This window comes from Engraulis encrasicolus, chromosome 18 (assembly GCF_034702125.1).
Source record: "Engraulis encrasicolus isolate BLACKSEA-1 chromosome 18, IST_EnEncr_1.0, whole genome shotgun sequence".
In the NCBI taxonomy this organism is placed as follows: domain Eukaryota; kingdom Metazoa; phylum Chordata; class Actinopteri; order Clupeiformes; family Engraulidae; genus Engraulis; species Engraulis encrasicolus.
In genome coordinates this window covers 6,134,615-6,146,747 of record NC_085874.1, presented here as the reverse complement: position 1 = coordinate 6,146,747, position 12,133 = coordinate 6,134,615, and the positions used below count along the sequence as shown (strand labels likewise).

General features: G+C 42.9%; 1 protein-coding gene across 1 annotated transcript in view; it reads right to left on the bottom strand.

The window, feature by feature from the left end:
* ankrd6b (ankyrin repeat domain 6b) overlaps positions 1-12,133 on the bottom strand; it is a 32,932-nt gene that overhangs the window by 13,307 nt on the left and 7,492 nt on the right. The window contains exons 2-5 of the mRNA XM_063222871.1: positions 8,961-9,180; positions 3,853-3,951; positions 934-1,032; positions 4-102 (exon numbers count right to left, since the gene is read on the bottom strand). Of these exons, the coding sequence (XP_063078941.1) occupies positions 4-102; positions 934-1,032; positions 3,853-3,951; positions 8,961-9,086 (423 nt within the window). The 5' untranslated portion in view covers positions 9,087-9,180. The remainder of the gene's footprint in view (positions 1-3; positions 103-933; positions 1,033-3,852; positions 3,952-8,960; positions 9,181-12,133) is intronic.

Genomic DNA, 12,133 nt, shown 5'->3' with positions numbered 1-12,133 from the left:
TACCTTGTTTTTAGCATGAACATTGGCTCCAGCTTTGACCAGCAGTTTGACCGACTGACTAAAGCCATGCCAGGAGACCTCATGCAGAGCAGTGTTACCATCCTATTGGAGCAGAACAGACATGACAGCAACAAGCTTATTTTGACTGGTCAACTCCAAACATTGTAGTCTGATGATTTATTAAACAATAACCTAACGTTTTACACTACTATATTTGTGTCTCTTTTGGGTGGGTTATCGGGGGAATTGAAACTCATTGTTGTCTGCATTTCCCTTACAAAATTTAGTCAACTAAACTTTTTTTTTAGATTAGCTGAGAAGCATACCAAATACACATTTCTTAAATAGTATTTTGGAAAATGATATACAGCATCTTGGGAAAAGATCTCTTCGCAATCATGGTTTTGAAACTACACTCAACAATGAAGTGTTTATCAGTGACAAGCATGAGAGGAATGAGGTGACACCACTCACGGGTTATCTAAAGAGGATGAAGCATTTCCAAAAGGGCCTCACATAGTATGTTGTGTATCTAAATGTGCAAGATAAGCCTTGCAACAGTAGCAATGTTTTCTTCACAGCTGCTAAGCATGTTTCTCAGCACAACAATCTGTGCATTTACACACCCGGCATTAACACTAACTATTTATAGACACAAGGTCGTGTGTGTGTGTGTGTGTGTGTGTGTGTGTGTGTGTGTGTGTGTGTGTGTGTGTGTGTGTGTGTGTGTGTGTGTGTGTGTGTGTGAGAGAGAGAGAGAGAGAGAGAGAGAGAGAGAGAGAGAGAGAGAGAGAGTTGTGTTTCGTGTTTTTTGTGTGTACATATTTTTAATTACGCAACGTGGGCATGATATTCCGTTGAATAAGCGTGTTACGGTGTGTTTCTCACAGGCTGATTGCGGGTGATTGTTGATGAGGCAGGCAGGCTGTTTACCTTATCTTGTCTCTCCAAAGCACACCCTTCCTGGACGAGGGCCGCGATGACATCACCGTTTCCAACCACCGCTGCCCGGTGCAAGGCTGTCTGGTTACCCTTTCAACAACAAGCCAGAGAACCGGAGAGAACAATTCAAAACGTTTAATGTCAAGAACTAACTTCAGTCGGCGCTACATAGTAATGGCATGTGTTTTCTGGTATACAAAAAGCAAACAAAACAGAATAGTATTCAAGCTGAAACATGCAAGTTTGTTGTTAATTCCACAGCAAGTTAAAGGCAGGCCTCGTCAGCATGCAGTATTAAACATCACAGCAACAGCTTGACGATCTTCAAACGCCGCTAAGCAAAGAAAGTAAGGCAGCCCTGCTCAAAAAGCACAGACCACCTTCAACCGCAGCTGCATTGGCCCAAATTCTTGCATGTGAAAGAACATGTCAGTTCAGCAAAGTAGGCATCAGAACTCCTTAACCAGAACCACATGTGGTGGGCAAAAGAGTGTAAAAGAAGAGTGATGGACAATCGCTTGTGACGTATGACCAGAGAGAGAGAGGAAGAGAGAGAGAGAGAGAGAGAGAGAGAGAGAGAGAGAGAGAGAGAGAGAGAGAGAGAGAGAGAGAGAGAGAGAAAAGAGAGAGAGAGAGAGAGAGAAAGAGAGAGAGAGAGAGAGAGAGAGAGAGAGAGAGAGGCCATTCCCTGCTAGATGATAAGGATAAGCAGCATGATAGAGTAGCAGCCTGAAAGCTCAGAGGCAGCTGGTGAGGGGCAGGGTAGAGGAGGCGGGGAGTCAGCCCATATAAACATGAAATATATGAAACTCACAAAATGATCCATAACCGGATTTTACTGTTATACTGTCTAATACTGTATAAGATACATACTGTACATAAAAATAGGCCCATTTTTATATTTTCCTTATACATGACTAATTGTGCGCTCATACATGTCCGCTTACTCATAAGGAACATACAATAAACGTGACTTTTTTCTTATTTTTCTTATGTAAAACCCGTAAAGCCATTAAATCACTTTGTAAGTTCCATACATTTTTATATATATGGGAGGAGTCAGGGTGGGGTGGGATCATAACCAACAGGGATCACGGTGGCCTCTAACCTCCTCTTCCTCCTCCTCCACTCTCTCTGATCTTCCAGCAGGCCCTCTCCCAGCCTTCCTCCTCCTCCACTGCTGCCTCCTCTTCTCCTCCTCCTTCTCCTCCAGCATCTGTGCCTCCTGTTCCTCCCTATGGCGCTCCTCCTTGGGCCAACTACTACTCCCCAAGTAGGAGGAGGAGGAGCAGGAGGAGGAGGAGGCCACAGACCACGTAGCCAGAGTTTGGGCCAACCAGTTATACCCCGCGGCTGCTGCTGCTGGTGAAGGACTTATCAGGCCCTCCTCCACCCCAGACAGAGGTGAGCCCAGAGATGGACCCATCATGGATCCTTCTAGCTCACAGTCAAAAAAGTCCCACTCCAGCCCACTGGAGCTCATAATAGTAATCCTCTATTTTTGATTGTCTGTATGGGAGAGGAGAATGGAGGTGCGGTGTTTACACAGGGAGAAATCACTGTGCCAGAGCCGTAGATAGAAAAGAGTTAGAGCGTTGCCATAGGATCGCGCAGGAACTTCCGCCGACGAAACTGGTGGCGAAACTGACCATATATGGTAAAATATGGCCGATCTCGCGGTCCCATTCAATTTTGCACAGCCTTCACAATGTTAAAGATGTAGCGTTCGTTTCAATAGAGTATCAATGGGGACCCTGAGAAGAATTGATAAAACAACTGTTTTGTGCATTTAAAAGCACACACAATTTCAACGGTCTGTGTAATTATTTGACCTAAAAATGGTAACTTGTGTCAGGACAAAAGCAGCACTGGGCAAATTTGTAGAATTAGTACACGTAACCAAGCCATGCTAACACAAACCTATGGCAGAGATGGGTTTAGTGTGAGCCTCCAAGGCTAGTGTAAAACCAAGTAAAACCAAGTGACCAGAGATCAAAGATCAATGCAACTCTGTTCTATCTAGGGCTCTGCACTGTGCCATAACAAATAGAAATGTGTTTATATTTGTTTATATATTTGTGCATGTTGTTTCCGGTATTTCCAACCTTGCTTCAGAAGCTTGAATTCCAGGATCGCACATGCTTTAGCCATTCTCCGTGTTGACTGATATAAATATCACTTCTAGGTGAACTGGTCGTACTCAAAGACTACTCAAATATAATTCTACCAGAAATAGAGTACCAGTAAAGCGTCAACAAACACATGAGCCAATTACTGGAATCACATACTAAGAGTACACATGTACAAGCAGGTCATTTGAAATTTGGGATACTATAACGTGGCTTCTGAGTTCAGATTTTCCCATAATTTATGGTGAGATACATCTAAATGCTAACTGAATCCATAAGGGTTGTCCTGAAATACAGTAGCCTACATGGAGCTCATGAAAATGTGGCAAAAGTGTTAAAGGCGTGTGTTTGCACCAGTTTCAGCAGTGGGTGTTCTAGAAGGCAAGCTTAGTTGAAAGAATTGAGCTGATGTAAGGACAGCTTAAATTAACTATTGCGGAAAAGAATGCATCCAGTAAGTCAGTGGTTCCCAAACTTTTTCAGCGGGGTCTCCCTTTTGGACTTTTCGTGATATTTTGTCTATTAATATTACTAGATTTTCCATTAATAGTTTGTCCTGTAATATTGCTAGAAATCCACAGGACAGCAGATTTTATAACCATAAAAGTGAATACTGTTACAAACCAAATTATGGAATTACGTTAGCTGTTAGCTGTTAACCTGTGGATTTCCTGTTGTAATGCAATGTCCCTTTTGTCCGCGACCCCACTTCAGTAACTCCGCATCCCCCCTAGGGATCCCGACCCCCCGTTTGGGAACCACTGAGGTAAGTGGTACTTACATCGTCCTCAATGTCCAAGTCACATCCGGCCTTCAGCAGAATGCGCACCACCTCGATGTGGCCCTTGTAGGCGGCCAGGTGCAGTGGAGTCCGGCCATACTGGAAAGAAAAAAACAAAACAAAAAAACAAATGAAAATTGAAACGTATTGAAGCACAGTCGCTGTTATATAAGTTTGCAGTGACAAGAATGCCAATGATCTAGTTCAGTGTTTCTCAAACTTTTTGTGTGAAGTACCACGCGAGAAAATATTGAGCTCCTCGAGTACCACCTTGACAACCAACATTAGAATATCGCAGCAAAGGCCTTTCATATTCACTTTTGCCAGTCAATACAGGGGAGGTTCATAACGCCATCAACAGCTACGGTCACATTCAGTTTGCTTTTAAATTTCTTGCTTGCCTTGTATTATTCTGCATTAATATTACAAATTTGTGAGACCAGAGACATTTTTGACTGCAACAACTTTATCAGTCTTCAAATCAATGCACAAAAAATGAATTCTTCCAAGTACCACCAGAGATGTCTCAAGTACCACCAGTGGTACGCGTACCACAGTTTGAGCACCACTGATCTAGTTGTACCATATCACTAAAGGCTCTGTGTAGTGTACTAGTATGGAATCTTTTTCAGTGAATACTGTAGTAAACCATTCTACTGGCAGGATATATAATTATTGAGGTCATCCTGCAGAGTCCAGCTCGGGGCTTGACCCCATGACCTCACCACAGACTCTGGCATGGGAGGAAATGATGTTTTAGCAGTAGCACATGTCTGGGTGGTGCAACCACAGCTAATGCCACTATTGGCTAATGCCACTATTGTATGGATTTTGATGTTGTTGTTATTAGTGGATTATCTAAGAAGCCCATTCACTGAGCCCAAAAGAAATGTCTTTGACCCACTAACGAGTGAGCTAAAGGCTCCACTGCCCCGAGCTAGCACTGCTGGCTGGCATCCGTTACGCAGAACAGCGCACAGTACAAAGCTTCATGTACAGACAAGTGAAGTAGCATAACATGGGCTCTGTCCTAGTCATCATGTGTACAGGACTTCCCAGTAGCTCCCTCTCTGGTTATCTGATTGAAGAGGACAGTTAAATCTTGCTGCCTCAGTCACCGCCACATGACACTGTTGCCCAAGGCAATCTGTCCCAAAATGTCATTAGTCTAATGAGATGCAAGTCAACGATGGCAATGTTAAATCCATGCTTTACAAGAGGAAATATCAAATTGGCTGCAGCGCACTCATGCATACATACTCTCTCTCTCTCTATCTCGCTCGCTCGCTCACTCGCTCGCACGCACGCACGCACACACACACACATACACACACACACAGCCTGTGACTGAGTTGAGGAGCAGTGTGTCTTTGTGTCCACTTTTGACATTTTTTTCCTGATGTAATAAACAGTGTAATAATTTATTTCACATTTCAAGACCCGTCCACTGGTTCAGAGCAAGGTTTTATCTGCTCCATTTTACTGTGACAATTCCAAAAATGCCCTTTCCTTTAAACTTTGGAATACCATGCAGACATGCACTCAAAATATGTCTATAATTTCATCTAGGCAATTTGATTCAAAATGTAGTAAAATACGTCTTTTGACTGTTATATACCCAGCCTTGAAAAGAAGAGCTCTGTTCTAAAACACTACATATTTCCAAAATGTAAAAAAAGAAAAAGAAATGAAAATATTTTTTATTGTGCTTCTCAGTAAAATCGGCTTTATTGTTTTGTTGAAAAATCAGATAACAGTAACCCAGTTCCAATTGCCCCAAATCTGTGCAAGCGTAAACTTATGTTTGAACAGAGATATTTGAAAACAGAATTTAAATTGTTTTCCATTGCACAAAAATGCTCTCCCCAAGTTTAGTGCTCACAGGTGCGGAGCAACACTAGTCACATGCACCGCACTCATGCAGAAGCTTGGGTTTCTTTCTTTTGGCAGAGGACCACTTGGCCAGGTGCCATGACAACATTTTAGGTGAAAGCTACTGAAATGGGTGGGTGTCAACTGTCGCCAAGGATTCCACAGTGAATTCATTACAGTCGTTTAGTATCCAAGTCAAGCTTCTTAACTCTCTCTGACCCCCTCTGTCATAGGCCTCTTACTGCACAGGCCTCTCCACAGACACACCCCTACTCATACACCTATACATACACTCTCATACAATGAAAGTATACTCGATTAAACATCAGTGACATAAAGCATGGAGCGAAGCTTAGATCTCATATCACCAGAAAAAAGCCCAATTCTGAATTCCTGATGGCAAAAATACAGAGCATGAAAACGTACCCATGTACCCCTGTAGACTACCCCTGTAGTCTAACATCATTGTTGTGTGGCTTACAGCGTGTCCTGAGAAAACTGTTCCAACAAATGAGAGCTGATTGGCAACAATAGCCTATAAACTAGACGAACCCTAGTAGCTGAAAAAAAATGCTTTGCTTGGCAGCATTACAACTATGCAATGCTCTACTTGTGTAGTTTTCCTTTCTTTTTGAGTCTGTGTAGCAAGTCATTAGGGCGGGCTTAGCAGCACGGTGAGCACACAGCTACTGGCTGCAGTTAAGAAGTTTCAAGACCAGGGGGGTGCTGTGGCACAGCACGTTAACACAGCGTACCATATGCAGGTGACCCGGGTTCGAGTCTGGCGGCCTAGGTCATTTCCTAATCCTACCCCGTTCCTCTCTCCCACTTACTTCCTGTCATCTCTTCAACTGTCCTATCTAAATAAAGGCTAAAAAGCCACATTCTCCTTTGGCTTTGGACCGATAAAACCAAACGCACAGCTGTGCAACCAGTCACCAGCAGCAGCAACGGCGGGATGTAAACATGGTTGGACAGCTCAGTTCAGTGGTTAGTTTCATCTCACTAGCCTTAATGGGCTGTGATATCCAGGCCGCTCCACCATCTTAAGTGGGGGTGGTGTCCCTTCATCCATGCGTGGATAAGCAGAAGAGACAAGCTGAGAAAACACGCCGGGACCATAGTGTCATCTGGCAGACCTTGGAGTCAACTGGTGTGACTAATCGCCAGAGAGTGGACTAGTAGATCAATGTCAACACCTTTCAGACGGAGGTCATCAAACATACTCCATTACACTTGGATGAGCATGGATACGCGTGTTCCAGGCATGAACATCCGCCATGCACAGTGACCTTATTGTATTGCCCCACCCCCACGTCCAGCATATGGCATGGCCTGGAAGCCATCTTTAACAGATCTATAAAGTTATTGGTCACATTTTATTTTACTGTAACCGGTACAGATTCAGATTCAGAAAAAAAAATTCTCCCATCAGTGGGCAATTTGGTTTGATTAATTTTGATAAATTAATTTGATTAATGTTAATTGTTAATTAGGCACAATGTAACAAAATATACAACAACATGTAACATTATGAACTTGCACTGTACGTAAGGGTTCGGGTTAGGGTTAGGGTCAGGGTTTGGTATGTACATATCATTACATGTCAATATAACATAGTTGGATTTTTTTTAAAGTATTACCAAACTTTGTCATTTCAAACACTTGTAGTGAGCCTGTTATATATAAGCCTAGTGTGGCGTTGTGTCACTTCACAATACGTTCACCTGTGCCACAGTGATGTAGCCTACCATAAAACTGTGAACACAAGAAGCGGATTAGTACATCAGTTCGTATGTGTTTTTTTACAAATCACATCCTGTGTTTATCAATGACCAGAGATGCACCATAAAACGTCAAACACAATTTGTGTAGCACGTTACGCTTTACAACTAACTAACATGCAATCTTCTTGCCGAGACAGAAACCTGCATGCATTGCACACATGCTGTGAGAGACAATACATCATTAATATAAAGGAGGAGGTCTACGCTGTATGCTGTTCTTACATATATACACAGCTGTCATAATTATTTATTTAACAGAACATCGCGGGTTCCATTGTCGCAGTCTGGGTTACTGGGACGCAGTATGATAAACTAGATAAGATCTAAAGTGCCGAACACACTAGAAAGCCTCTCCTTGGCGCCCTTTGACACCATCCTTATCACGCTGTCACTTGTGCACAATCGTCCACAGACTCTCTAACCCTTATAGGAAACCAAGTCTTTCCTCATTGCTTTACAACATGGCCCGGCCTCTGTTACAAGTTTGTTGTTACTAGAATTAGCAATTACCAAGTTGTAATGCGTAAAGATACTGTGTGACTTTGATGCAGTGATAGAGTGACAACTGATGACCATATTATTGGACAGAAACACCTATTCAGTGTGAATCTCAGAGCGTGCCAGCCTGCATGAGTTGTTGGCGTAGGCACGGTGCTCAGGTTACCTCTGCTCATCTTTGCCCCTTAACCCTGAAAATGAAGACGCCTTTTTCCCAAACGAAATCCAGCTCATGTCACCCCACAGAGATCACATGGAGGGAATGTCTCATCATGGGCCATCACAGACCCACCACAAACAGGTCGACTACCCTCATGCAGAGCGTACCCAAACTTGCATGACAACTTTCAGAAAATGTCCCACACACTGGCTCTATTCCACCAGCAAGAAATGTTAATACTTTTCGGTTATCCAACCTCAGTGAAATGGAGGTTGTTCATCAACATGCACCGAAGAGGAGCAAAGGATTAAGTCAAATAAGTCAGCTTTAATCCAAAAAAAAGAGGAAAGAGCAGAGGCACTCTGAGATTTGAGAAAAATATAAAATTCCTTTAATGTAACATGGCAATTCTGTTTAAAAACACATGAGCATACGCGTTGCGGCCATATTGGCCTTCATCAGGGCAACATCAACTTTCATCAACTTCATCAACTTTAATCTTCAGCAACAGAAAATGTGCAGCCCAACCATCATGTCTTAAAAAATAATCACTGTTAGTCTGGAAGCCAAACTCTGAAAAGTGCTTTAAAATGGGTTGAACCTGACATGGCTTGCCATACTTTTTATTTGTGGTTTTTTTGACAGTTCTATCCCTTAGGACAAATAATTTGAGGGTCTGCTCGGTCGGAAATACAGCGGAAAAAAAGTTGTGCCTATTTTAATGTATGTACCCGTCATTTTTCGAGAGAAATTTCTGAAAAATGAAAAATTACCTAAATATGTCCACTCACCTTGGTGACAGCAACCGTGGCACCCTTGTTGATGAGGTGGACCACATTGTCGGCTTGGCCCTTGTGCGAGGCTACAAGGAGGCGCTCGGAAAGTGCGAGGGTGGCAGTGGCATCCTGCTGGCTCATGGAGCACTGGGGGGCAGGGGGGACGGGCAGGGGAGGAGGGCACAGGCGTCTCCAGACACAGCTGCCGTCGGACTACCGTCTAACTCATGGCCACCTGGTGGAGGAGACAGTGGCAGATGGTTAAGCTTACTTACAGATTTACTGACTGAGGAATCGAGAAAGGAAAGTGAGAAAGTGAGTTGAGTTAAGGAAAGGTACATTTGAAATTTGAAATTTGATTGAATCGCATATTCCATAAAGCAAGGTTAGGGTTAGGCTTTTAAAAAAGCACATAAATCCTAAGTAAACATGTGAAAATAGTTTAGAAGCGTGTTAACAATCTTCTCTTGCAAGAGAGTTTCCCTTCACAACAAACTGACCTAACCCTCGTGCTCACCTGCTCTAACCTTGTCATGCCTGTGTATTCTGTATTCTCTCCAGCCCACATACTGTATCCTGTTTATTGTGTCCTCTGTTGCAAGTCACTTTGGATAGAAAGCATCTTCTAAATGTAATGTAATGTAATGTAATAAAATGAATGGAAGGTGAGTAGGTGTGACACTCCCAGCAGTGCTAGTCGCGTGTCTTCCTCTGAGGCCATGTGAGAACAGGAAGCACATGTTGCTTTTATTACAGATGGGACCGAGCAATCTCTGGGGCCGACTGGACTGAACAGAGATCATTCCGCCAAACAGGAAGTGTGACAGGAGAGGGAAGAAACGAGCTGCTGGATGGTTTAAAAGAGGATGCCATGATCATTTGAAGCCTAAGGCCATGCACACAGTGGATTTTGTGGGGTGAATTCAACACCCTGAGTAGGACCGGCTAGATGAGTGTGAAATTCAGGTGCTAAACTAACACACAGAATTGACTGTGAAGTTAGAAATTCAAGGATACATCATATTGTTTTCCATGAAAGGTAATTAATAGGTATTTGTTTATTTTTGTTATAAGATTAGATTTGATTATATTTACTGTGTTAAAATCAAAGTGCTTTTGGATTTAAACAACAGAAACAAGACATTACAGCACACGGTAGTTAATTGGGAAAAGGTTAAGCTATAAAAGTTATGCGTGATAATGACTAATGATATGGTTAGTGGTTTTATTATGTAGCAAACGTATAGGAGGGTTAAGTGTAACCTCAAATCGCAGTAGCAATCCTCAAACCCAACACATCCATCAGTTTAACCACAGAATGGCACAGCGCCCCTGGGCTATAGTATTTAAACACAAACATGTTTCCCAACTCGTGACTAAAGCTTCAACCAGAGATATTTGATAGGACCTACTGTTACTTTCTTCTGTTTAAGCCACCCCAGGGAATATGAGTCATAGGAAGAGGAGAGTGTTTCCAAAACGTCCTTCCCGTAATTACAACACATCAACATGTTCAACTGTCAAAGCTGTCTACCTTCCTAGCAGATCAGCGAGTCATAAGCATATTTTAGAGTTACACGTTTGCACATACTGAAAATACATTCCTTTGGAAAACAAATTCCTTGGGTATAACAACAGGAAAGTATTCACAAAGTTGCACAGAACTATGTTCAAGCTGCATGTTGGGAAAATCATTATCTGAGCACTAGCCATAACCATGTTGTTATTTTATGCATTTCTTTGATAACAGGGAGAAATTCCTATGCATCTTAGTAAACGATTTGCTCATTTGAACACATGCCAGCAACTAAGCATAATGGTTTTAACTTAAACTCTTGCCAGTGTTTTTCAGGAAATGTCTTATATGGTTAACCTGCAATTTGCAGCTTACCTGTGCTCCACCTGCTCGTCTGCATTGTCTAAGCTACCTCCTATTATGTTTAAATGCAGACCCCAGTGGTAGCAGCGAAGGGCCTTTATTATGGCACAGCAAAGGCTCCCAGTTCATGATGATTTGCTCCACTGAACTTCAATGGGCAAATACCCCCTGCTGTTTTACACAAAAAAGTAAAGCAAAAAATAAGATGCCTCTCCTCAAAAATAAGCTGCCTCACTGACTAAGAATATGTCCTGGTCTATGTGGGTGGTGAGGGAGGGACATTTCTAAAATACCTCCTGGGCGACCCCTGAAGGGTTATCTGAAATAGCCAGGCCTTCTACCATCTACACATCATATGTTTACTGATAGCACTGCGTTCAAACCCTGCATACCATGAGAATTCCTCCAGGCTTACACCAGTGGGCCAGCAGAGCACACTGCATGCTACTTGCGTCCTACCACAGACTACACATTCTAAATTCCTGTATCCTCTCTGCTCCTATCGTTCCCTACATCAGCTACATAGAATTGAGGATGCACCTTAAAATGATAAGGAATGAGGAGTGAAATGCCTTCAAGCTTGAAGAAATCGTCGAGTTACTTACAGTTAAACTCTCGACTGAAAAGCATATACAAAAATGGACACACCACGCGCTAAGCCCCCCACGTCTGGGCTTACATGCCCATGGGGACACAGGTTCGAGTCCGAGTCATATCCGAATCCTACCTCATCTCTCTCTCCCACTGATTTCCTGTCTCCATCTTTGACCGTCCTATCTAAATAAAGGCTAAAATGCCCAAAAACATTTGTTTAATTGACACACCAGTAGAGATATGTCTTAAATGTCTGAGGTCTCTCTCAGTTACCTTTTCCTGTGCCAAGGTGCCAAACGCTTTTGACTTTTAAAATTGTCCGATGGCCCTGCTGGGGGGGGGAGGTCACCAGATGTACACAGAAGGCCTGCTTTGCTTCAGAGAAAGGTGAACAACAACTCCTTTGGCATAAAAACCAGGCTGCCCAAAGAGCCCCGTCAGCCCCGTCAGGCCCAATTTAATAGGATTAGCGCGGAGGATTGCTGGCATATAATACTGGGCCTACATTTATGCCGGGATCCCCTAGGGTGTCACTAATCCTGAGTTATCTGATGTGGCCAGAAGCAGTGACTTCAATCACAGTATTTTGAAATGCTCTACATTTTAACATTATTCAACTTCTGCCAAGTACATTTGTGGCAGGCGATTTTGTCCATGCTATCAAGCTGTATTGCACACAGACTGTTTTCCATTAATATATTGTTTTACAGGAAAT